The 26,323-nt window shown below is 33.6% G+C and overlaps 1 protein-coding gene across 1 annotated transcript in view; it reads left to right on the forward strand.

Moving 5' to 3' along the window:
* Window positions 1–26,323, forward strand: part of LOC129224234 (protein bark beetle-like) — a 107,659-nt gene that overhangs the window by 45,978 nt on the left and 35,358 nt on the right. Inside the window, exons 4-5 of the mRNA XM_054858659.1 lie at window positions 19,469–19,807; window positions 24,156–24,376. Of these exons, the coding sequence (XP_054714634.1) occupies window positions 19,469–19,807; window positions 24,156–24,376 (560 nt within the window). The remainder of the gene's footprint in view (window positions 1–19,468; window positions 19,808–24,155; window positions 24,377–26,323) is intronic.

Here is a 26,323-nt window from a genome sequence, read left to right on the forward strand (position 1 = left end):
GATTTTTTTTCCCATTTCGTTGTCGAAAAAATGCAATAATGAAAAAATAATGATAACAATTCTGTTTAAGCAGTGAGTGAATTATTATAATCAATATCAACTTGAAGTTAAGTAAATAGAACATTAACATTTGTTTTTATCTGTTAAAGGTCGTGAAAGCAAAAAATTATTTCGCTTTAATTAGTTCTCGAAACATGTCACGAAATTTACAACTAATTAAAAAAGTATTTACGTAATTAATTCTACTACATTCTCATTTCGTCAATTATTTACAGGAATAGAAACATTCCAACTCGTAAAAAATAAAACATCGCACAGCGCAATATTAATAGCAGACGAATTCGGCAAGTTGGTGATGAAAAATAAAATAAATTTTTCCATCAAATACTGCGCTAACTTCCTGTGGACGAAAGCCGTACATCGTCCACTATATTGGCCCCTTTTTACAACCAATTTCCAGTAGTTTTTTTCTTTTTTTTTGCTTTAATAGCTGCTTCTAAAAAAATGAGAAACTTAGCATCATTTACATTGATCTGCTGCGATTGTCGGGAGCTGTGCACATACAGCGTCCTCTGGAAAAAGTGAACGAACGTTGCCACTTCTACATAGTAAAGATTTATCTCCTCCCCTTTAACCTCCCTGGTTTTGGAGCCTTCCAAAACAACCGATAATCTTCATTCGGTATTGAGAACGACTGTTGCAAATTTGAAGTCAAAATAGTCAGAAATAGGTTTCTAAAAAACGGATGAAACTTTGTATCCTTAAAATAAGCATGTGATGTGGTAATGATAGCAATTCTTGGTTTGTTAATTTCTTTCATTTTCTCAGGTTACTTAGATAAAATTTATATGTGATGATATGTAGATTATGTGATATGTAGATTATATATGTGTTCTGGCCAGTGAGAGATTCCTTCCAATATGACGTGTGGTCCTCGGGTAAAAAAAGCTTAGGCAGCACTGGAATCGAGTTTAGTCTTACACTACTGTGTCAGACTATTTCAATGGTGCTGTTTGCACCCCTGGTTAGTAAGTATTGAGAAACATGGAAGTATTCAATTGTTCTTTATCACAAACTTAAAACCACAACTCCTCTATTTTCAATTTTCATTTTCTTAAGTTCCTTCTTTGACATTTTTAAGCACTTTTATTATACTTGGCCTGATTGTCACGGAGAAATCTGAGGCCTGGTTTTGCTTATATCTCTATATAACTAGACCACTTAGAGACTTCGGGATTTCACTAAATGATTTGCTTTAATCTTAAGGAACAACTTAGCGCTGAAAAATTAAAATTCTAAAATAAAATTATTGTTTCAGTTAGGATGGAAAACAGCAAATTTCATGTAATTTCCCTATTAAATTTTTAAATATAAAACCCAGTGTTACAAATTTTGTTGCCTTGCAGCAGCAATGTTAAAAGCAATCATAATGAAAATTTTGACCAAGGAATCATTCTCTGAAGCAAGCATGAAATTAGCAAGCATGAATCCTAGAGAGGAACAAAGATTAAATTTTAGTGCCCACAGCTTAAAGTTTTAGACATGTATATAAGTTTTTTTCCCTTTTAGTACCGAGCACCTAATGAAAAAATAAGGTGAAGTTTCGTGAGGGTAAAATTATTTTATTTCTGAAATACATTTACACAAAAAGAATAAAATAACAGATTTTTTAAAACATACCAAGCACTTTTCATAATGCACTCAAAAGGACAAAATGACTTTTCTGGTTCAGAAAGGACAATTTAAGCATTCCTGTAGTTTTTGAAAATTCCAAAAAAATGACACCACAAACAAAGAAAAGTGCGGTTCTAGTTATTTCAAACAAAACTTTCCGAATAAGAAAAATATTCATTTTTCAACACTCGAAGTTTTCTTCGTTTGTGGTGTCATTTTCTTGGAATTTTCGAAAACTACAGGAATTCTTAAATTGTCCTTTCTGAACCAGAAAAGTTATTTTATCCTTTTGAGTGCATTATCAAAAATTGCTGGTATTTTTGGTATTTTTTAAAAAATCTGTTATTATTTAATTACAAATAAATAAATCTTCTATTTTTAAGCAAAAGTAATAAAAACAGTATCTTAAAAAATATATTTCCAATTTTAACAAAAAAGAAAACAAATAAGGAGAGGGAAAAACAAAAAAACAAAATAGACCGCTATCCGCTATGGCAACAAAGATAGGTACAAAGCTATCGTTGGGAATTATTTGGAACTTAACGTTTGAATGTATCACCTTTTAGCATTTAATTCTGTATCCGTGTTCCTTTTTTTCTTTTTTTTTTTTCATTTCAATCGAACGAATTTAAGTACAAAGGTGAATTACAATCAGTGAGGTTTGATTTATTGATTCGGATGCACAAATAAAGACTTCTTTTAAACCTATTCGTATACTTTTCCTTAATCAGTGACGGATATGTATCCGTAAAATTCTCAAAACTTTTTTTTGTGTATGTGTCATTTGATATGTCTTACGTCGAAAAAGATTTATTGTTTTCTCACATACCAGGTTAGTCATTCCATAGTAGTAAATAATATGAGACATTAGTGTCAAATTGAATAGTAAATGATCTTGTTTAATTGTCGTTTTCGGGGAAATGGGGACAAAGTTGTTTTACCAGGATGTAATCAGCATTAATGAAAATCTAAAATAATTCTTTACATCCTACATGTTAACTAATTTGTTGAATTTCGATCGAACAGAAAAATTCGTTGTTCTTTCTAAATTACTTCTAAGTTGCCAACCAATGAGGAAGCTGAAGCTCCTTTCCTTATGAGGAGCACAAATATTATGTCGATGAATTATTACATTTCCGAGTTTGGGTAACATTTCAGTGCGTTACTAGTAAAGATTTCTTTCATCACTGACTATTTCCTATTTGAATCTTGGACACTGCGAATGTTTTTTCTTTTTGTTTTTAAATTTCGTTCTTGAATGAACTTTATTGAGTAATATTTTTTTCATCATATGCCAATTTGACGCGCCAACGAATTTCAACAGAATTAGAATACCATTTCAGTCCTGAGGGGAGAGCAAGCCGGTGCCTGCCCGGACGGCAATTCTTGGGGGGCGGAAAATTTGCATTATTCCTATGTTTTTGTCTTTGAAACTCGATATAAAAACTTTGAAGAAGATAAGTTAGGGTGGGAATTTTAAGGTTTTGCCCTGGATTGGAAAAATCGAAGGTCCGACACACTGCTATTTGTTGCTTTTTTTTTTTTGACGAGAAATGCTTTGTATAATTCAAGAGTGATCACCAATACATTATCGCGCCGAGGGTAAAGACATGTAACGTGATAAAGAAAATTGACCGAGGCCTTCGCAGTAGGGCCACCGAGAGCCAAGGTGAACCCCTTGTCAGTGTGGTCAAGTTTCCCAAATAAAACATATATTTTATATTACTCCAATTCAGATTCTGGCCCTCTAAAGGGCCAGTTTTCGAGTAGGCTCTGATATGGCTTCTCATTAGCCCTGTTTCGGAGGGCTCTTCTAGTGATTTCAAAAGGGGTTTACTCTGAGGTCTGGACACCTGTGCCAACCCCCAAAAGTTACGTACCATCAGCAAAGACGCAGCGACTAATCCCTTTCCTTTTCGCCCAGACTGTCCAATATCCCGTTGAGGTCAATGACGGTAATTATCCAAGGTCAATGCTGTTGGAAAAATAGCTTTCCCTCGCTTCAGCTATTTTTCGCTTAATTGCTCATGCCTGCTTTCCCTCAGTGGACAATGCAGGACAGGAGGTCGGCGTCCGTGACCCGTGCTCTGCTCTCTCGTTTGTTCTCTGCGTCCTCTGTTTGCTTGGCCAGCCTTTATTCTGTCACTTTTTATTTGACATCATTGGGACTCGATGGCAATATTAAATAAATATCTATTCAGCCAATTATTTGGAACTTTCGCTGACCGTCAAGCTTGGAATGAGTTGAATAACCTCTCTGTGGAAGGTATTTATCGAACTGCCCTCATTCATATTTTCCTGCTTTAGAATGTTAGTCATCTTGCCGTCCCCTTCTCTCCTTTTTCGAGCCATATTCATCAGTCCCAATCTACAGATATCTGCGAACTACTCGCAGCCTGAAAGTTAGTTGCCGCGAACCGCCCAATACATTATTACCCAGTGCCTGAACCATTTAGAAATTTCAGAATAGTAGCCCAAAACATTTGCAGGGCCCTCCACCCTTGAACACTACAATTGGCGAAAGTACTCAACCGCACACCTTCTCTGTAATTACACAGGGTGGCGACAGATCAGGGAGATCAGGGAACTTTATTAATCAGGGAAAAGTCAGGGAATTTCGAAAAAAATAACAAAAAATCAGGGAAAATTGATTTTATGAAGAAAAAAAATTTTTTTTTTTTTTTTGCTTTACAAAATTATGTACTCTGATTCCCTACGCATTTTCTGCAAATTATCTGTTCAAAAAAAAGTAAAATTAATGAGGTGCGATTATACACTGCCACATTTGTGCAACTTTTTTCCTAAACGTCAAAGTATTGATTCTTACTTATTAACCACAGGATGAACTTCCTAAGATTGCTTCTGTGTCTGTTAGGTTGTTTATTTTACCTCGCTTGAAATTTCTTTTCACGCTTTCAATGCTACGTAAAATAAACAACCGTACAGGCAAAGAGGAAGCCTTCATTAATGCCTAAGCTTCTTTGCCTTTATTCCATTGTTTCGAAGTAATTAGCGTACTGTAATCATGATTTCAAGAAAAAAATCTTTGGTTTTTGAATTAATACTGATAAAGGCTTAAAATTTATCACTTCTTCGCGCTTTTAATTTAATTGCTAAAATGAACTTTCAATAAAAAAAAACTTTATTTTTTGCCGTTATACTATTTGTTGTCGCTACAGATTATAAAGATTTTCTTTTCTTCAGACGAAAAAATGATTCTTTTATTTTATAACCAAGTTGTATTCTTCTTCTATAAATTTTGAAATTGCTTTTTTTTCTTGCATTTCAAAGTTGTTTGTTACAAAGCAATCTAAGATTTTTTTTCGTTACATACGAAATCATTTAAAATAGAGTTAATTTGTGTACTTAAGCAAATATCTTTATTTTTTATTGTTAAAATGCTGTATTCATTCATTAAAACCTATGTTCTTGATGAGAAAAAAGCTCCCTATGAATGGATGTCAAATGGTTTCATCTGTTTTGCATAAATATGTCAATTAGTTATATAAGAATAACTACATTACTTCTATTATTTCACTATTACTTGTAATTCTTGCAACAGTTATTATACTGTTTGAAAATTTAGTTCAAAATAATTTCAGTTACTTTTTTATTCTATCATAAATACACATATATTTTTAAGAGTGATTTTAATAGTTTCTTAAAATTCTTATGATAAGTAGTTTCTGGAAGTAAAGTATTTTTTTTTTTTTTTTTTTTATAATTTTCTATAATCTTTCCATTGTAGAAAAATTTAATATACAGTTTTGTAGGGGTTTCCCCCCCCCCCCAAAAAAATTGACTTTATATGTTTTTTTTTCTTTTTTTCAACCATTTTATTAAAAAAGTAGCATCTTTTTTAAATATATCTTTAGTTCAACAACTTTACACAACTTAAAACGTTTAAAATATTGCATTTCATACAAACATACAATGGATTTCTATTAGAGCAAGGAAAGAAAACCATTATCATTGGTAATGTAAATCAGGGAAATTTGGTGAACTTAATCAGGGAAAAGTCAGGGAACTTTTTTTCACAGTTCTTGTCACCACCCTGTTACATTTGCTAAAAACGTTTAAGGCACTCAGAGGTTTTCAACAACCTAAGCGAAAGGCTCAATAGCAAAAAAATGGCTATTTTTATGCTCAACTCCACCCTGCTATGCTCTTTTATATATCGTCCTTGTGTGTGGTTTTAAACACCATAAGAAAAAAAGTCATATTTTTGGTAAAATTTGTAGATCGACCTATAATTTTTAGGAGCCTTTAAACCGGCCTTTCTGGACGTAATGGTAAATCAGGCGCTGATTGTTACATGCATGCTATCAGTTGTAACCAAATTCAAAAGTAATTACATGCAGCAATTTTTCATAAAGTAGCTATTATTATTTGTTAAGAAACTGTTACTACAAACATCACGGATCACCCGACTGCACACGCTATTTGTGCGACGCCCTCAGACTCAGACATGAAGTGTCCACCTGTCATAATGTCGTTGAAAGTTCAATTTCAATATGATAAACAAATTATTATTTTGCATTATGATATGTTCAAATAATTATTATGTAAAAAAGATAATTTTTTAATACATATCTGACTTTCATCAGGACGAATATTTTCAGTTAATTTTGTTCATTGAAAGAAAGTCATAATTTTGATTTAATTGACGAAATAATGGTGTCTGAAGCAATTAAATTAATAAATTTTAAGCTTATAAAGGGGCCTGTTCGAAGATCGGTGTGAATGTACTTTCGTATCTTCACACAATCGTTACCGATAAATAATCGGTCTTAGGAAGATTGGGCGCCGAGCATTTTGGGCGCCAGAAACTTTGGGCGTCGTGCGCTTTGGGTGCGCTGAGCATTTTAGACGCCGAGCACATTGTGCCCAATGTTCCCGGGGCCTAAAGTGCTCTGCGCCCATTGAGCTGTATAGTAACCATTGAGCTCTATATAGTATCCTGGAGAGAAGCTACAATAGTGGAAATTTGAGCTCGCTTGGCGGGAGAAGGGGTAGAGTGAAAGACTAGATTTGTAAGATTATCGCTGTTTCGCTGGCATTACGATTTTTGCTGATGCACTGTGCGATCGCTGATCTCATTGGATGCAACCAGTGGTGCAATAGCTGCGCTTTTTGGGAGGATGGCAGTTTTGTTTTTCTCTTGAAAGGAAATAATTGATGCAATTGAAACTTAAATGAAGTAGTGTTGTGTTGTGTACCGTATCCTGTTGTAAAACCATAAAGGGTGGACTTGACACTTATATTTTATGTGAAATATGTTACAGTAGTTAGTAGTACAAGTACTTATATTAAATTAAAAAAATAAAATAATCGCGACCTCGATTACCTCAACTCATTTTAAGATGAATCTCGCAGGGAAAAGCGCGCATCTTAAATTCAAATATTTTTTACAAGAAATGAGAAAACAAGCAAAAAGAAAGATAATCACAACTACTGAGTTTTGCTAGTCGTAAAAGCAGAATCATGAGAGAAAATTGAAAATTCCTTACTAAAATCAATTACAAGTGTTTTGTTTGTTAACTCATAAGAATTGACAGTAGATAAGAATTTTAAATGATTAAGCTTTCTACAATTGTGTGCCAATAATGAAATCGTTACCAATCGCGTATATAAAGGCTTACAATTGTTCTTAAAACTTACTTCAGAAAGGTTATTTATACCTTCAGTTCAATATGAATCAAAAGCCCCAAACGAATTCTTTTGTAAGCAGGAAAAATGTGTTCTTTCGATTACTATCAACGGGTCAGTCCGAACACATATAAAATAGAATACTTTTTTTTTTTTTTTGAGTAATCACGAATTGCGTACTATTCTCACTTATTTCCCAAGTTTGATGTTGCTCTGATTTTTCAGATTACCATGACGATGGTTGTTTTTAGTACTTATTTAAGAGCGAAATTTTCGCCTTCATAGTTACAAATCATTACCATGACGACGGTTGTCATTAGTATTTATTTAGAGAGCGAAATTGTCGTCATCATAGTTAGAAATCGTCAGCGGATTGGTTTTATTTATATTTATTTATTTTATTTTATTTTCAGAGCCCAACTCAATCAGACTTTACATTTAAAAAAGAAGGTTTTTCTGGGTAAAATTACGTTTTTTCAGGCGAAAACACCTGTATGGATGAATTTAAACAGTAAAACTTTATCTGAATTCAAAATTTCCCGATTACTCATTTCCATCAGTTAACACTGATAAGAAATAAAAAATACATAACTTAATACGCTGTAAATAATCTTTAATGATAAATGTACTGGTGGACATCGGCCATAAAATCACAATCTTAATTACTGCATCCTTATCGCTATTTTATTTTTCATGGATATGCCTCGCATTATCTATTCTGGAAAATCATGAGTCATTCTTGAACGGGTGCAGATTTCTTTGCCATTTACATTCCATTTCATCTGTAGAAACATGAACTTCAACGAGTATGGTCCTATCGCAATTCGTGTTTGCGAAAAAACTCAAGATGTCAAAATTCGAATGATTTTTTTTTCTCTAAATAACAGAGAACAGCACGGAAAAGGAAACGTAACTAAGCTTCCAAGTGTTGCTACCCCCCAAAAGTAGGATCAAGGGAAAATTTTAAATCTTTTTCAAAGCCTTTCTTGCTGAAATAAATGAGAAGTATTTTGTTTATTTAACAGAAACTGGCCGAACAGATAAAACTTTTAAATCAATGATCTTTCCCTCGTCACCAATCGCATACATGAATAAAAGCTTAGGATTAAAATGGATGATAAGGCTTATGACTGAAAAGACATCCGAAAAAAGCTTTTGTTGAATGTCTTTTCATCCATAAGCCCATTTCTTTTGCATTGATGAAGGCGTTCCTTGTAACACCGAAACACGTGTCTGCAGTAATCTGCAATTTGTGCTTTCTGACGTTGTTACTTCTTACTTTACTTTTCAGCACAAAGATATTTATTTATCTTATGTCATGGTTTTGAAAAACTGTTAGATTTATCAATGTGGTATATTTTCGTGCTATAATAAGTCACCTTTTACTATGTCTGTAAAGTTAATGTAACAGTTTTAGACACAATGCAGATATTTTAGTTCGATGGGGTCAAATTATGATGACATAGTCATTTCCTTTGCATCAGGTTTGAAAGCGACCTTTTATTTAAATATTGTTCACAGACAGTAGCGTAACTAGGGGTTGGCAGGAGTGGCATATTTTTTTTTACAAATGTATTGAGTTGAAATTTTATTCTTTCTTTCATCTTCATTTTTAGGAACAATTGGAAGTAATTGTACTATTATACATAGCATACAAGAACATGGACTTGATTGAAATAATGAGTTTCAATTCAGTCACAAACCTATTTTAGAAATATAAAAAAATATTTCACAAACAAAAATCCCCCATACGTGCAAGGGCGGACACAGAAATAATTTTTGGGAGGGGCACCGAAAGGTAACCCAGCCCCCCCCCCCCGATACAATTAAAAAATAAAATAAACAATATCATGGGTTTTTTAATAATGTTTTCAAAAAGCCTTTAAGCCAATAAATCTTCTTTAAAGAGCAGAAATATTGTACAGTAAATTATTTCTAACCTGGACACTTATGGAATGGAACAAAAATATTCTGATTGGGGGGGGGGGGTGCACCATAAAGGGGGATTGGATAAAACATTGTCGCCGCAAAAGCAACAGCAGGATATCGTACTATATGGATTCGCCCTCAAAATGTGTTCAGAATACGGGGGTGTTCACATTACGGAGTGTTCAAAGAGAAAGTCAATATTAATTTCTTCCAATGTGGTCGCAAAATCTTTTCTTTTTTTTTTTTTTTTTTTGAAATTTTATACCTATAAACTGTTTAACCTTATATAATTTCACCATAATTGTATAAAAATACACGGTATTACTTAGAAACATTTTCATAATGATTAAACCAAGAGGATATTCATACATAATTTGTACTTTTTTCTATCAATGAAGAATGAATGAATAAACGATTTAAAATAATTAATAATAAAGTTGGGAATTTAGACATATTTTTTTTTCCAACTATTTCTTTACATTGCAAAAGAAATAGTTCTCAAAAAGATGAAAATATAATGCTATACGTCACAAATCTGTAAAAAAAAAAACTGGGAATTGTGTAAAAGGAAAATTGATAAGTTCTTTTCTTCAATAAATTCTTTTCTAACGATAAAAAAAAAAAATCTGTGATTCAAAAATTAGTATGTACCTCATAATTATAGCTAAAAGCCAAATTAAGAGGGTTTTTGTTTTAATGCTTTTGAAAAAAAATTTTTCTTTAAATAAATATTATGAAGACAACACGATACTTACAAAATATCTGCTGAATATTTGAGAAAGAAAACCTAAAACTTCCCTGCAGAAAAGAGATAAACATACAAAAACAATATTGTGAATGTGAAAACCCTTGTTTTCGTTTTACTTTAATTTTCGCTAGCTCATCATTATCGCGAAAATTTAAGCCACGCGAAATATTTAAACTTTCTGTTCGATTCACATACAATTCACTAAATTTTTTATCTCGCAAAGTCACCGATACGTTCATTTTCGCAAAAATTACGACTCGTGTAACTTTTTACAGAAGGTAAATGGTTAATAAATTGAAATAAATCTGCATTTGTTTAAAAAGTAGTGTTACTGTGTTAAATAATCCTACATTCTCGATGAAAAATACTAAAATTTTTAATTATACAATTAAAATTTGAATTAACAAATTATCTGTTAATTCTTACTCTTATTAAGCGAAACAAACAAAAAACGAAGGAAAAGAAAAACATATCTCCGAGCGCTCCGAGCGATGGAAGTTCCCTCCCTCTCCTTCTACGTCATCTCACGTCACCCTGAGTCTTGGCAATAATGGTTGCCGAAAAAGAGCCAAATTTTTATTCTTTTACTAAATAAAAGTAAAGAATTGTTTTGTTTAGTGATGTATATATTCAGCAGACCGACAACGTGATGTAGTTAAAAACCGGTCATTTGATAACAAAAAGCAAATGGGTTATTTTTAAATATTTTTTAAAGCTTGCGAGCTTCCTCGTAGACTCCAATGCTAAGACCATCTCCTAAGCCTAACGAGGGGAACATTGGCGAGATTCGAAGGTTACACCTTATCACTAAACAAAACAATTCTTTACTTTTATTTAGTAAAAGAATAAAAATTTGGCTCTTTTTCGGCAACCATTATTGCCAAGACTCGGGGTGACGTGAGATGACGTAAAGGAGAGGGAGGGAACTTCCATCGCTCGGAGCGCTCGGAGATATGTTTTTCTTTTCCTTCGTTTTTTGTTTGTTTCGCTTAATAAGAGTAAGAATTAACAGATAATTTGTTAATTCAAATTTTAATTGTATAATTAAAAATTTTAGTATTTTTCATCGAGAATGTAGGATTATTTAACACAGTACTTTTTAAACAAATGCAGATTTATTTCAATTTATTAACCATTTACCTTCTGTAAAAACAGTTACACGAGTCGTAATTTTTGAGAAAATGAACGTATCGGTGACTTTGCGAGATAAAAAATTTAGTGAATTGTATGTGAATAGAACAGAAAGTTTAAATATTTCGCGATAATGATGAGCTAGCGAAAATTAAAGTAAAACGAAAACAAGGGTTTTCACATTCACAATATTGTTTTTGTATGTTTATCTCTTTTCTGCAGGGAAGTTTTAGGTTTTCTTTCTCAAATATTCAGCAGATATTTTGTAAGTATTGTGTTGTCTTCATAATATTTATTTAAAAAAAAATTTTTTTTTCAAAAGCATTAAAACAAAAACCCTCTTAATTTGGCTTTTAGCTATAATTATGAGGTACATACTAATTTTTGAATCACAGATTTTTTTTTTATTTTATCGTTAGAAAAGAATTTATTGAAGAAAAGAACTTATCAATTTTCCTTTTACACAATTCCCAGTTTTTTTTACAGATTTGTGACGTATCGCATTATATTTTCATCTTTTTGAGAACTATTTCTTTTGCAATGTAAAGAAATAGTTGGAAAAAAAATATGTCTAAATTCCCAACTTTATTATTAATTATTTTAAATCGTTTATTCATTCATTCTTCGTTGATAGAAAAAAGTACAAATTATGTATTAATATCCTCTTGGTTTAATCATTATGAAAATGTTTCTAAGTAATACCGTGTATTTTTATACAATTATGGTGAAATTATATAAGGTTAAACAGTTTATAGGTATAAAATTTCAAAAAAAAAAAAAAAAAAAAAAAAAGAAAAGAAAAGATTTTGCGACCACATTGGAAGAAATTAATATTGACTTTCTCTTTGAACACTCCGTAATGTGAACACCCCCGTATTCTGAACACATTTTGAGGGCGAATCCATATAGTACGATATCCTGCTGTTGCTTTTGCGGCGACAATGTTTTATCCAATCCCCCTGTATGGTGCACCCCCCCCAATCAGAATATTTTTGTTCCATTCCATAAGTGTCCAGGTTAGAAATAATTTACTGTACAATATTTCTGCTCTTTAAAGAAGATTTATTGGCTTAAAGGCTTTTTGAAAACATTATTAAAAAACCCATGATATTGTTTATTTTATTTTTTAATTGTATCGGGGGGGGGGGGGGGGTTACCTTTCGGTGCCCCTCCCAAAAATTATTTCTGTGTCCGCCCTTGCACGTATGGGGGATTTTTGTTTGTGAAATATTTTTTTATATTTCTAAAATAGGTTTGTGACTGAATTGAAACTCATTATTTCAATCAAGTCCATGTTCTTGTATGCTATGTATAATAGTACAATTACTTCCAATTGTTCCTAAAAATGAAGATGAAAGAAAGAATAAAATTTCAACTCAATACATTTGTAAAAAAAAATATGCCACTCCTGCCTACCCCTAGTTACGCTACTGTCTGTGAACAATATTTAAATAAAAGGTTGCTTTCAAACCTGATGCAAAGGAAATGACTATGTCATCATAATTTGACCCCATCGAACTAAAATATCTGCATTGTGTCTAAAACTGTTACATTAACTTTACAGACATAGTAAAAGGTGACTTATTATAGCACGAAAATATACCACATTGATAAATCTAACAGTTTTTCAAAACCATGACATAAGATAAATAAATATCTTTGTGCTGAAAAGTAAAGTAAGAAGTAACAACGTCAGAAAGCACAAATTGCAGATTACTGCAGACACGTGTTTCGGTGTTACAAGGAACGCCTTCATCAATGCAAAAGAAATGGGCTTATGGATGAAAAGACATTCAACAAAAGCTTTTTTCGGATGTCTTTTCAGTCATAAGCCTTATCATCCATTTTAATCCTAAGCTTTTATTCATGTATGCGATTGGTGACGAGGGAAAGATCATTGATTTAAAAGTTTTATCTGTTCGGCCAGTTTCTGTTAAATAAACAAAATACTTCTCATTTATTTCAGCAAGAAAGGCTTTGAAAAAGATTTAAAATTTTCCCTTGATCCTACTTTTGGGGGTAGCAACACTTGGAAGTTTAGTTACGTTTCCTTTTCCGTGCTGTTCTCTGTTATTTAGAGAAAAAAAAATCATTCGAATTTTGACATCTTGAGTTTTTCGCAAACACGAATTGCGATAGGACCATACTCGTTGAAGTTCATGTTTCTACAGATGAAATGGAATGTAAATGGCAAAGAAATCTGCACCCGTTCAAGAATGACTCATGATTTTCCAGAATAGATAATGCGAGGCATATCCATGAAAAATAAAATAGCGATAAGGATGCAGTAATTAAGATTGATTTTATGGCCGATGTCCACCAGTACATTTATCATAAAGATTATTTACAGCGTATTACGTTATGTATTTTTTATTTCTTATCAGTGTTAACTGATGGAAATGAGTAATCGGGAAATTTTGAATTCAGATAAAGTTTTACTGTTTAAATTCATCCATACAGGTGTTTTCGCCTGAAAAAACGTAATTTTACCCAGAAAAACCTTCTTTTTTATATGTAAAGTCTGATTGAGTTGGGCCCTGAAAATAAAATAAAATAAATAAATATGAATAAAACCAATCCGCTGACGATTTCTAACTATGATGACGACAATTTCGCTCTCTAAATAAATACTAATGACAACCGTCGTCATGGTAATGATTTGTAACTATGAAGGCGAAATTTTCGCTCTTAAATAAGTACTAAAAACAACCATCGTCATGGTAATCTGAAAAATCAGAGCAACATCAAACTTGGGAAATAAGTGAGAATAGTACGCAATTCGTAATTACTCAAAAAAAAAAAAAAAAAAAAAAAAGTATTCTATTTTATATGTGTTCGGACTGACCCGTTGATAGTAATCGAAAGAACACATTTTTCCTGCTTACAAAAGAATTCGTTTGGGGCTTTTGATTCATATTGAACTGAAGGTATAAATAACCTTTCTGAAGTAAGTTTTAAGAACAATTGTAAGCCTTTATTTACGCGATTGGTAACGATTTCATTATTGGCACACAATAGTAGAAAGCTTAATCATTTAAAATTCTTATCTGCTGTCAATTCTTATGAGTTAACAAACAAAACACTTGTAATTGATTTTAGTAAGGAATTTTCAATTTTCTCTCATGATTCTGCTTTTACGACTAGCAAAACTCAGTAGTTGTGATTATCTTTCTTTTTGCTTGTTTTCTCATTTCTTGTAAAAAATATTTGAATTTAAGATGCGCGCTTTTCCCCGCGAGATTCATCTTAAAATGAGTTGAGGTAATCGAGGTCGCGATTATTTTATTTTTTTAATTTAATATAAGTACTTGTACTACTATCTACTGTAACATATTTCACATAAAATATAAGTGTCAAGTCCACCCTTTATGGTTTTACAACAGGATACGGTACACAACACAACAATACTTCATTTAAGTTTCAATTGCATCAATTATTTCCTTTCAAGAGAAAAACAAAACTGCCGTCCTCCCAAAAAGCGCAGCTATTGCACCACTGGTTGCATCCAATGAGATCAGCGATCGCACAGTGCATCAGCAAAAATCGTAACGCCAGCGAAACAGCGATAATCTTACAAATCTAGTCTTCCACTCTACCCCTTCTCCCGCCAAGCGAGCTCAAGTTTCCACTATTGTAGCTTCTCTCCAGGATACTATATAGAGCTCAATGTCTGCGCCCAATGTTCCTGGCACCCAAAATGCTCCGCGCCCAAAGTTCCCGGCGTACAAAATGCTCGGCGCCCAATGTTCCCAGAGCCCAATCTGCGGCGCCCAATCTTTCTATTTCGACAAATAACCCCCTACGCCAATCCTACAGACACACCTTATATACAATGCCGATTGAAGAGGAGGAGCTTTTTATGTTTTCACACGATATCAAATGATTGCAGTGAATATGTTACTTAATGAGTATGAACTTAAACGGACTGTTTTCAAAATCGACTTTACCCACGGACCACGATTTGCTGAACGCATTACTAAGTTTGGGAGTTTTTGCGTTCTTGAGTGAAAAGCTATTTTTGGGACTCTTAAGTGTTAAAAAAGATAGAACCATGACCACTCCATGACGCGTGTACTACAAAAGTTTTTTTGTGTCGTTTGGTGACGTTATTTCTCAGATTCTCAGCAGCCAATGGGAGCACGAAGGTGACTGTTGGTTTGTTTTGTAATCAAAATCGAACACGTGTCTTTCGGACATGACATGAGTTAAATTATTATTATTTACTTGTTTATATATTTTGAAGTGTGACTTTTTAAAAAAGACTTTTCTGCGATGTTTATTTAGGACAAGTGTTTTGTTATTGTATTTAGAAGTTCATCCAGATCATAGAGAGAGATATTCTCTTCATTTAACACAAGATTTTTTAATTAAGACCAGAAAGTCTCTTGAGAAGATTTGATTTGTAGAAAAAAAAATGTCTATTTTGTAACCATCTATGATGTGGTTTGGGATTCCTTCAAGCCAGAAGACCGTTCCAAGCCTCCAAGGCATATTTTCTACGAAAGTTACACTTAAATATGTTTCATATAGTTGGATACGTCCAGAGACTTGTCATTTCAATGTTTTCTGGAGGGGGGGGGGAGGAGGTATATACAAGTACATACCACATAGAAAAAGCATAACGCATGCACAAATCCATTCTGTTACTAAAAGCCAGGGGCAAACCTGACCCTCCCCCCAATTGACAACCATGCATTGAATTTCTTCAATTCAGTTTTCTGTTTACTTTGCTTCAAGAAGTTTCATTTTGTATTTCTGGAACACTACAATTTTCATTGTTTATTAGTTGCTTGAAAGTTTTTTTTTTTTTTACAATCTGCTTTGCTTAGTTAAAAGGGGTTAGTACAATTGTTTTAGTGTAATAAAAGATATTCTTGATGTGTTTGTATTGTTTGTAGAAAATGTATGATTGGCAAACCCATTGTACCAATTTTTCTCTTAGGGGGGGGAGGGGGTACACACTAGGTATCTACTGTCTCTCCCTTCTATTGTGGAAAACACAACTTAATTCACACACTTAAGTAAGTTTTATTTCTCACAGCTATGAGGGAGGAGTGGAGGTATTTGCAGCTTTCTGTCCCCCTAAATGCCTGTTGAAAGGTTAACAGTTCCTTTTAGATTTACATGACTTATGTCATTGTAGTAGCCTAAGGCTAGGCTTGCCAGATATCCTGGTTTGACCGGGTGTCCTACTTTTTCTTGTGCTTCGTGTTGTCACTATGGCGTCATGAAAACGTTTCCGACCATGGATTGCAATGTGATTTCCCATGGTTTAAGTGTACTCTATTTGCCCTGAAAATCTGTAAACGCTGTATTGATACACCCTATAGAATATGGCTATGAGTCTTGGACCTAGCATGTATTGCTATTTGCATAGGCATCTGGTGCCCCCAAAAGATAGGGGTCAAAGGAGAAGTGTAGGCAGAATATGTGGGCAGTGACCCTAAAATTGACTTCATTTAAATTTAATTTCAATGTCATTGTTGATTGACATAGGCGGATTTAGGACTGAGTTGCTGGGGGGGGGGGGGGGGGGGCAGGATTTTTTTTTTTTTTTTTTAGCAACATTTTTATTGCCTGTCATGTTTTTGTCTGTTTCCTGTGATGCATAAGTCCATGCTTTACTTTTTTGTGTGTCGTTTTCATTAATACGTGTTTTCACGCTGTCCTTTTTGAATTGACCTAAAGAGAGGGAGCTGGTATCAAGAGAGTGACCCAGGGCTCCAATTTTAGGGGGGCCGGGGGTTTCTCCCCCGGAAGAAATTTTGTAAAATGGTTATAAAATTCTGCATTTTGAAGCCTTATAAAGGGTAATTGTATAGACATAGAAATTGATGACCAGATTATACAGTTATACAGTATTGTTCAAATTTTGTAAGAAACAGCCATTTTAAGTTTGAAAGAAAAAATAAACTATAGATTTCTCATTACAGCAACTTTTTTAAAAATTATAAGTAGTGCAGAAAACGAAAAGGAATAGAGGCAGTGTATATTTTTTTTCCTGGTGAAACAGATTAACAATATGCAGTAGAAGTAATTGGAGCCCACTTTGCTTAGGATTTTCAAAGACTTATCTAATTATTTTCAAGGACTCTAGAATAAATAAAATTATTTAACACACTTCATTTGTACTTTCCAGTCTCTGATATTTTAATACTTGAGTGTAAAGTTTTACAGTCCTGTTCTAACTTTGTGAGAAATAGCTATTTTAAATTTAAAAGAAAAAAAACTATAGATTTCTCATTACAACAACTTCTATTCAGTTGCAAGTGGGACAGAAAACAAAGAGGAATACAAGTAGAGTATAGTTTTATTTTTGGTCTAAACAGATTGACAATATGCAGAAGTAAGATAAAAGCAAGCAACACCAAAAGAATTTCCAAAATACTGCATTCAGGATTGAATAAATAGCAAGATATGAAACATGTGAGTCACAAAAATTTATTTCAAATAATGTTACGAACGTGAAAATCATGATTTTTACATTTTTGATACAGGATGTAGCAAGGAGCTGAATTTGACATAATTTGGCATTCCTCCCCCTCTACCATTTGTTCGAAATTTTAAAATTTAAGGTTTGTAACCACACTTTTCCAAATATTCAAGATTTTCAAGCACTTAAAAATGAAATTAGTTTTTTTTTTCAAGCAATTTCCATTTTTTAAGGAACGAATCATGAATTTTTTGGGGGGAGTTGGGGACCCACTTCAAAGCAGGGGCCCTAAGCAATAGCTTGTTTACCTTATAGGCAAATTCGGCCCTGTTTGTAATTCACTCTTACCTGCAAATTTTTGCTTGATTCGTTTGTAATTTTTACGAAAATTCGTCAGTTTTTACGGTTAAAGGATTTTTACGATTTTACCAATCTTGTTAGGTTTTTATAGACTTTTAAAAAATTTCAGCAAATTTTTCCAAAACTTTTGATGACTCAATTATTTAGATTTTAATAATGACAAGGTCTGACTCAATTAGACTTAGATGATTATGACTTACCTTACTTTTTAAACAGTATTTATAAAGTAAGTAAAATTGTACTCTCCCTCTAAGTAAAAAGATTCATTTAATCAGAATACTCAGATAACTGAAATTTATTCAGTTTGCGGTAGTGTTTATTTTCTTTCTCTCTCTCTCTCTCTTAAAAAGAGAGAGAGAGAGAGAAGGAAAAAAACTATGTTTTTTGTTTTTTAGAATTTCTCAAAAGGCCAATTAATCTACTAGGAACATAAATATTATGCATAAATATACTTGAAATGTGGACACAAATCATAACGAGTAGATCGTTCTGTTAGCGCTAAGGGGGGGGGAGTTTTGCCCCCTTTGCTTTAGGTTCTAATTTGTTAAAATAATCGTCAATTATTATAAGTGTTGCAGCTTAATGCATAGCTCGTTTAGCCTATATTTTCATTCATATACTTGCCCAAAATTTTTTTCAGTTCAAAATAGTGAATTTTGACACATTTTCAACACTCCAGTGACAGCTGTACTATTTTTATTTAATGTTCGTTCCCCCCCCCCTTTTCTTTTCTCTCATCAGAAAAGGACATTCGCTTTTCTCTTCATTTTCATTGAACTATTCAAAAAAGAAAAAGTCATGATTTTTTGTTTTAAGATTTTGGAAGATGTGTTGTTACTATATAAAGTCCTCCCAAAACTGGGGGGCATTGCCCCTATGCCCCCCTCTAAATCCACCCATGCCCTTCTAAACTATTCAAAAAAGAAATAATAATAATAATTTTTTTTTTTGAAATATTTGGAAGATGTGTTGTTTACTACATAAAGTCCTCCCAAAACTGGGGGAGCATTGCCCCCCTCTGCCCCTCCATAAATCCGCCCATGTTGATTGACCTTCTCTAAAAAATTCGTGACACGGCCTCAAAAATCGGAACTGATGGTCCCATGCTCGACTCCTTTCGAATTCAAAGCTACATTTTAATTTTCATGAAATAATAACTTATAAATATAAAATTCTCACATATTAAGATAATTTCTTCTAATATCTGAATCAATGAATTTTATCATTTTTCGGTTGATCATTCATTTTGAACTTGGATAAGTAGAGGAGCAAAACTCCTTCACATTTGAAAGTGAGAGGGCAGTTGCCCCCTCATACAAGCTGCCTACTATGACCATTTATTCGCAAACATTCTAGTGGCTATTTGATATTTGATCTTTTGATCTCAACTCATGCTTGTCTATACTTAAGATGTTTTATTAATTCACAGACCCTATTTTTTCATCCTAAGTATTGCCTATCTGTGATGATAATGATGTTATGTACATTTTTTCATTCATTTTTCACTATAAATATTTAATTCTAATTTATTTCTCTTTTAACAGATTACCAGTCCGACATCGGAATTCGATGTGATAAACACCTAGGCAGTGTAGATTCTTCAAACTGGCGGGGAATCTTCTTCCAAAGTGCACAAGTGAAGCTGAAAGAACCTGTCGAGAATAAAGTCCGGCGTTACGACTCCCTATCCAAGTTGGAGCATGTGAGAATACTGTATGCAGGCCGGGATGCATATGGGAATGCGACCCCGGCTTTGGAGGTCGTTGGCCAGCCACCCCACATGAACGCGGTTATAGTGAGGCATTCTGCCTTTGATGCCATCCATGTTTATAAACCAACAGATGCCTTTTCCATAGAAAACAGTGTCATTTCTGAAAATAGAGGTATGTTATGCCATGGAGATTTATTTAATTGTAAGACGAAGTAATGCTTGAAAAAATTATGAGCTTAAGTATCTGGATTTTTTATTTTTTATTAATATAACGGTGTTTGTGTACAGAAGTGATGTATTTTTCGTATGTTTTGTAGTTCTTGTCATTTTAGTGCAGTTTCCTTTTTAAATATAGCATTATAAAGGAGATTACACCATTTTTGCTCCAAATTTCTCATTTCCTTCCCTGTCTTTTGAAGTAAATATAAATGTGACGCCCAGCAACAGGCTCTGGGCCCAGCTAGGCTGGTCCTAGTCAGTTTATAAGTCCCCAATAAAGATCAATGGCCCTCTTAAAGCTATCCACCCCCTTGCTCATTACCACCTCTTCCAGTAAGCTGTTCCAAGTGCCCACGACCCTACTAAAGAAGTAATTTTTCTTAATTTCCAGGTTAGCCTGAGATTTAAGTGATACAGAAAAAAGGATTAATTCTCAATGAAGAATGTTTAACATTGCAGCAGCATTTATAGTATTCTTGTTTTAAGAGTCCAAGGCCACGCCGAGGTCCTAGTTAAAAGGGCTTCATTAGGTGCCACTTCTTTGAATTACTTCAAATATTCTTGTTTTCATAGACAAAACAGTTTTTGACAAAGTTCGGGATCTGTTTTATACCATTCATCTTCGACAGTAGATTTCAGATCTATTGATGAAGTAAAATGTCTCCCATTTGCATAAGCTCCTCTTGCTAAGACGTCCAATAAGATCTCGATTGGTTTGAGATCTGGAGAGTTAGCTGGCTATTTCTAAGTTTCAACATTGTTTACTTGGAACCAATTTTTTCTATTGTTACTTAAATGGATAGATACATTGTCTTGCTGATATTTCCAGTTTTTTCCAGCAAAAAACTCAGCATTTGGTAAAAGATGACTTGCGACGACATTTTGATATGCTTGTGAATTCATTTTACCTGGAACAAATGTAACTGAACCAGTACCATTGTAAGCAAAGCACCCCCAAGTTATGACAGCGCCTCCACCTAATTGGCGCTTGGAAAATCTTTCTTTTATTTTTAATAAATCATGCCCAGGGCCGTGCTAAGGGGGTGACAAACTGTGCGGCTGCACAGGGCCGCTAAAATATTTTGAATTTAAAGGGCCGCTTAAAATATTGTAAAAAAATATCGTCTTACTAATAATACCAAGGAAAAGAAGATGCAATGGGACAAACTTGAGCTACAGCGCATTAAAAATAGGCTATTTTTCATGTGAACGATTTTGGCAGCCAATATTTTTTTGAAAATCAATATTTACGCTCTGCAACTATAACCCATTAAAAATATATGTATTGACAATAGAATTACTAAGTACGAGCTTTCGAATCATTTTTGTTCAGAATTTATGACTTTCTAAAATCCAGGAAAAAGTTTCTCCATAGCGTTTTTCTTGCGACTTTGCATACGTGCTACATAAAAGTTAATGAACACAAATTCATAAGAATACTCAAGCATATCAACAACTAAAAGTAATTTGAGCACCTGAAATTTCAGACTTTTAGTGTGATAAAATTTTTTGCAACCTGCTCTCAAACATGGCAATTTGATACGACAGTCTGAATTTTTCGCTCATTTTTTTAATCTTTAAAAAAAGAACACCATCGAAGAAAAATCTGATGATACAGTAAAACCACTCCTAGCGGACACCCCTCTTATGTGGACAATATTTAATTCCCCGATTCCAAGGCAAATAGCATTATTAAATCCCTGTCCTGTGGACACCCCTGTAGTGCGGATTAAAAAAATTTGTCTTGTTAAGTGTCCGCATTAGAGGGATTTTACTGTATTAACGAAAAGAAGATTCGAGGTGACAAACTTGAGCTGCAGCACTTTGAAAATAAGCTACTTTTCACTTGAACAATTTTGATAGCCACTTTGGATCACAATATCTTTTAGAAAATAGATATTTAAGCTCTGAAACTGTAACCCATTAAAAACAAGTATTTTTACAATATAATCAAGAAGTACGAGCCTTTGAATTACTTTTGTTTAGATGTTATGACAACCTAAAATCCAGGAAAAAATTTCCCTCCGCACTTTTTCACGAGTTTACATGCCTGCTATAAAGAATCTGATGGGCTCAAATTTCCAAAAATACTTCAATGTATTAACAGCTAATTGTACTTCAAGCGTCAAAAATTTCAAGCTTCAAGTGTAATAAAATTTTCTGTAAACTTGGTGTAAACTCGGCAGTTTGGCACAAAAAGTTGATCTGCCATTTTGGATCACATTTTTCGAGGATCCTAGATGCTCAGGATTTGGATCTAGGAAGCTGAAAATTTGCATAGGTTAGTTTCAAAGGCCTACAGCTCTAAAATAGTTGTCCTAATTGGAGATGGTCGAGCGGAGGCCCCTAGGTTTTTGAAATGGAATGACTCTCTATATTTGCTAGTACTAAAACTAAGGGAAAAGGTAAAAATTTTTCATTCCTTTTCCGAACATTGTTCTAAAGTTAGATTTCAATTTCGTACTTCATACCCCCCCCTCCCCCGGGCTGAAAACAACGAAATTTGGATACCAGCCCTTATTTCATCGATTACATCTCTTTCGGATCCCAAAAATTTTCTTTGCAACCATATTTTGTGCCATATTTTTACACATTAATTTTGTAATTAGTTATGAAAATCTCGAACTAACTTATACAGCTGGGTGACACACTACAGCGGGTTATGTTTTGGGAGAGAATAAATAAATAACAAAAATGATTATTTATCGACTATTGAAACAAATTTCTCACGGGGTGCTGAAACTCTAAGCACGCCCCTAATCATGCCAACAGTACTTCTATCCAACTAGTCCATTCAAATTCCCCTTCTTTTCATCAGAAAAAAATATTTGCATCCATCGGTTATCCTAGGTCATGACTTTCTGGCTAAAGTTCAAACGCTCTATTTTGTGCCTATTCAATAACTGGGGCTTAGCCAATTTCGTTGCATAAATAAAACTTTCACACCTTCTAATTGTGTTACATATTATTGTCTTTTGACAAATATTTAAGCCTACCATCTGAATAAGTTTCTCGGAGGAGTACTTTCCAGTTGATGTAAGCTTGCAAACTCTTCTTTCATCACATGAGGACAAAGCTCTAGGTCTTCCACCAGTGTTCTTTTTGCAATAATCGTCTTTCTATCCTAAAAAAATATTGACTACATTCTTCGATCTTCCTATTTTTTTCACATTAGTACTGCTACTCATCCCCGTTAAAAAAAAAAAAAGCTTCAGTCTGCCCTCTTTCATGATCTTTATGACTTCTTACCTTTCGACATCTTCACAAAGAGCATCAAAACTTCGAAGAAATTAATGAAAAAACTACAAGTTGAAGGGTTTCCACAATCTCATTAATTGCTGTGATATTTATTTCAGTATATGTATATTTAGTTTTTAAGAAATACTGGTGGTCTTAAAGTTGTTACTCAGGCTGAAATACTAACTTTCAATATACCACTTTATTTCTGGTAGTTGCATACAAGGGCGCCCATATGCAAAATTGTAAGGGGGGCTCAGATATTTTCCCCATGATTTAACACAAGGGCGCCCATATAGGGGGCAAGGGGGGCTCGAGCGCCCCCCCTTGAAATTCGAACTTCCTTCCTTTTGGTACTTTTTTCTTTGCAAAAATGTAAAAACATTTATTCTCCAGCCATTAATGAATAAGTTATTAAAAATGAAATATTTTTTAACGACTCTAATCTGTCCTGAAATTGGTTTCCATGGAGAAAATACCCTCCTAACCCATGAGGAAAATATCTGAGCCCCCCCCCCCCCCCCCTCTTTACAATTTTGCTGGGCGACCGTGATTTAACAGGATATTTTCCCCATGGAAACTGATTTTAGTGCAGATTAGAGTTATTAAAATTTGATGTTTTTAATAACTTATTCATTAACGGCTGGAGAAGAAATGTTTTCACATTTTTGCAAAGAAAAAAGTACTGAAAGCAAGGAAGTTCTAATTTCAAACAGGGGGATTGCGCCCCCCCCATTGCCCCCCTATATGGGCACCCTCGGTTGCATACTTCACAAAACGTGTCACTTCTGTTATTTCTTACGAAGGAACATTAATAATTCAATAATATTAAAATCTTTCCAACTTCATTTTCCCGTTTTCTCAAATTTTTTTTTACTCGCCTTAAAGTTTTTACTCTGGCTGTAGTTTTAAAGGATCCGAATAACTTCTATTCTTTTCAATTAGAGCTTAAAATGAAAAAGTTTGAGGACCATGTATTTTTTGTAAATTGTTTGAAAAGTATGACAACTTGTGGCTCATTAATTCCAAATTAATTTTGCAATTTAATTTTGTTTATGTTCCAGGATATGGTGTGTTTGTGAATACTAGTCTCAGCCAGATCACTCTCAACGGTGTGAAGGTCGAAGATAATGGAGGAGACGGCATTCATTTTGTCCGTCACGAGAGCTTCGGTGGAGCGGCTTCATTCTGCGACACCGGCAATATTCGGGATGAGCAGATTTATCCCGTCTATCGCAGCCACGTGCAGAAAAGGGAACAGCACTTTGTTCGAAATTGTGAACAGGTGAGAGCCTGTTTTGTATGAAGCTGAGCTGCACAGTATAGCGCATATGTTGTAGTTTATTGTGTACTAGTGGTACCCGCACGACTTTGCCCGTAATAGAAAAATTAAAAGGTCTTTTGGTTCGCCTGTATATTTACAAATAATGTATGGTGAATTTTCTCCCCAATTGGCTTGTACCCATGTTGCGGTTCCACATTATGATAGTTTTGTATCTCGCCAATTGGCTTGTGCCCATGTTACAGTTCCATGTCATGATAATTTCGTAATATACTTGTCCATCTTATGATAATTTTGTTTTTAAAATTGGGGTAGAAAAAGAACCACGTCGAATTTTCGAAAAATCGCTCCGAGGTGCACACCCCCATGCTACAAACTAACTTTGTGCCAAGTTTCATGAAAATCGGCCGAACGGTCTAGGAGCTATGCACATCACAAAGATCCTGACGGACAGACAGAGATCCTGACAGACAGAGAGATTTTCAGCTTTATTATTATTAAAGAAGATAAAGAAAAGGTAGAGATGTTACCAGCAGTGTGTGAAGCTTAGACTTTTGAATTGATTAACTCCTGGTATTTCATACAATGTCAGTAGTATATAAATGAAGGATCAATTGCAAAATTTTTTGTCTTTTTTTTACAAAATGTCATGCAAAATTTATCGTTTTTTCAAGATTTATATTAGTTTTTATACCGTCATTTCAAGAAAAATCTTTTTACAGTTCACTTGTTTAGTAACTTTATTTTAATATAAGTTTGTGTAAGTTTTTTAAATTTGCCAAATCACATCAGTTTTAAACGAGCTGATGCAGCTTCTGGTTTAAAAGAGGTTGTTCGAGAAGGCTTCCATATTACCCAATGGGTCCGAAAACAACACCTATGGGGAGTGTCGAAAGTGTCATTTTTATGCATAAACAGGGTAATTTTGGGCTGTATGATATGCAAATTTTTTTTTTCAATATTTATCCAAAATATGCAAGTGATAAACTAAATTGCAAAAAAAGAAAAAAGGAATGCTACTCCATTTTTAATTTTAAATATCTCACCCATAATTTTGGTCAGAGTGGGAAATCCCACTTTTTGTGTGAACCCTGTAAAAAAAACCTTATATCAAACGCGTAATGTCTTTTCTTTGCCAAAAATTAAATATCCTGTCAGACATGTATTTTTTCTTGTTCATAAAAAAATTGGAGAACCTCATATCAGACATGTTCTGGCCAAAAATAAGAATGCTGTATCTGACACATCATTGTTTTTGCCTCTTAACATGTTTATTTTTATACAGCTGTTATTGTTTGTTAGTATAAAAACTAGCCTAAAAATTAGAAGTTGGTCTATATGTATGTAATAGAGTTGTGAAATAATTAACTGTTGGTGCTGAAAAAAGATTTGAAACATTTGAAAAATTTTACCTAATACCAAAACAGAAAATTAATGTTAGTAAAAGTGGTGGAAAGTATGTGTCCTGGTTACACCTTCGAAAGTGAAACAGATACTGATTTGAATATATCCAGTTGTGTAATTGAGGGGGATGCCATTTGCAGATTTTTAAATTTTAATGTAAAAATTCCCCCATTTTTTAAAGTTTTAACACACATGTCCCTCACTTTGATTTCCGTAACTCATGTTCATATCTGAGTGTCTCCCAACTTTTTTTTTTTCTGAAGATCACAACACTAAGTAATGCTGATAATAAAAGTAGTTTATCCTCTAAAAAGAAAACATGCCCTGATTTTGACATGTGATAACACTGCTTCTGATCTCAACACATGAAAAAAGCTTTCTTCAAAACTAGTGCACACAAATGTGGCTCAATTCTTAAGAAAAGAGTTTAAGACAGTTTCCAAACTTTTGTTATCTTTATTATCTGATTTAAATCCTAATGAATGAAATTTAAAGATACATTTTTTTTTTTTGCATTGTGTATTTTTAGTGTAATATTTTCATCCC

The sequence above is a fragment of the Uloborus diversus genome, chromosome 6, assembly GCF_026930045.1.
Source record: "Uloborus diversus isolate 005 chromosome 6, Udiv.v.3.1, whole genome shotgun sequence".
Lineage (NCBI taxonomy): Eukaryota > Metazoa > Arthropoda > Arachnida > Araneae > Uloboridae > Uloborus > Uloborus diversus.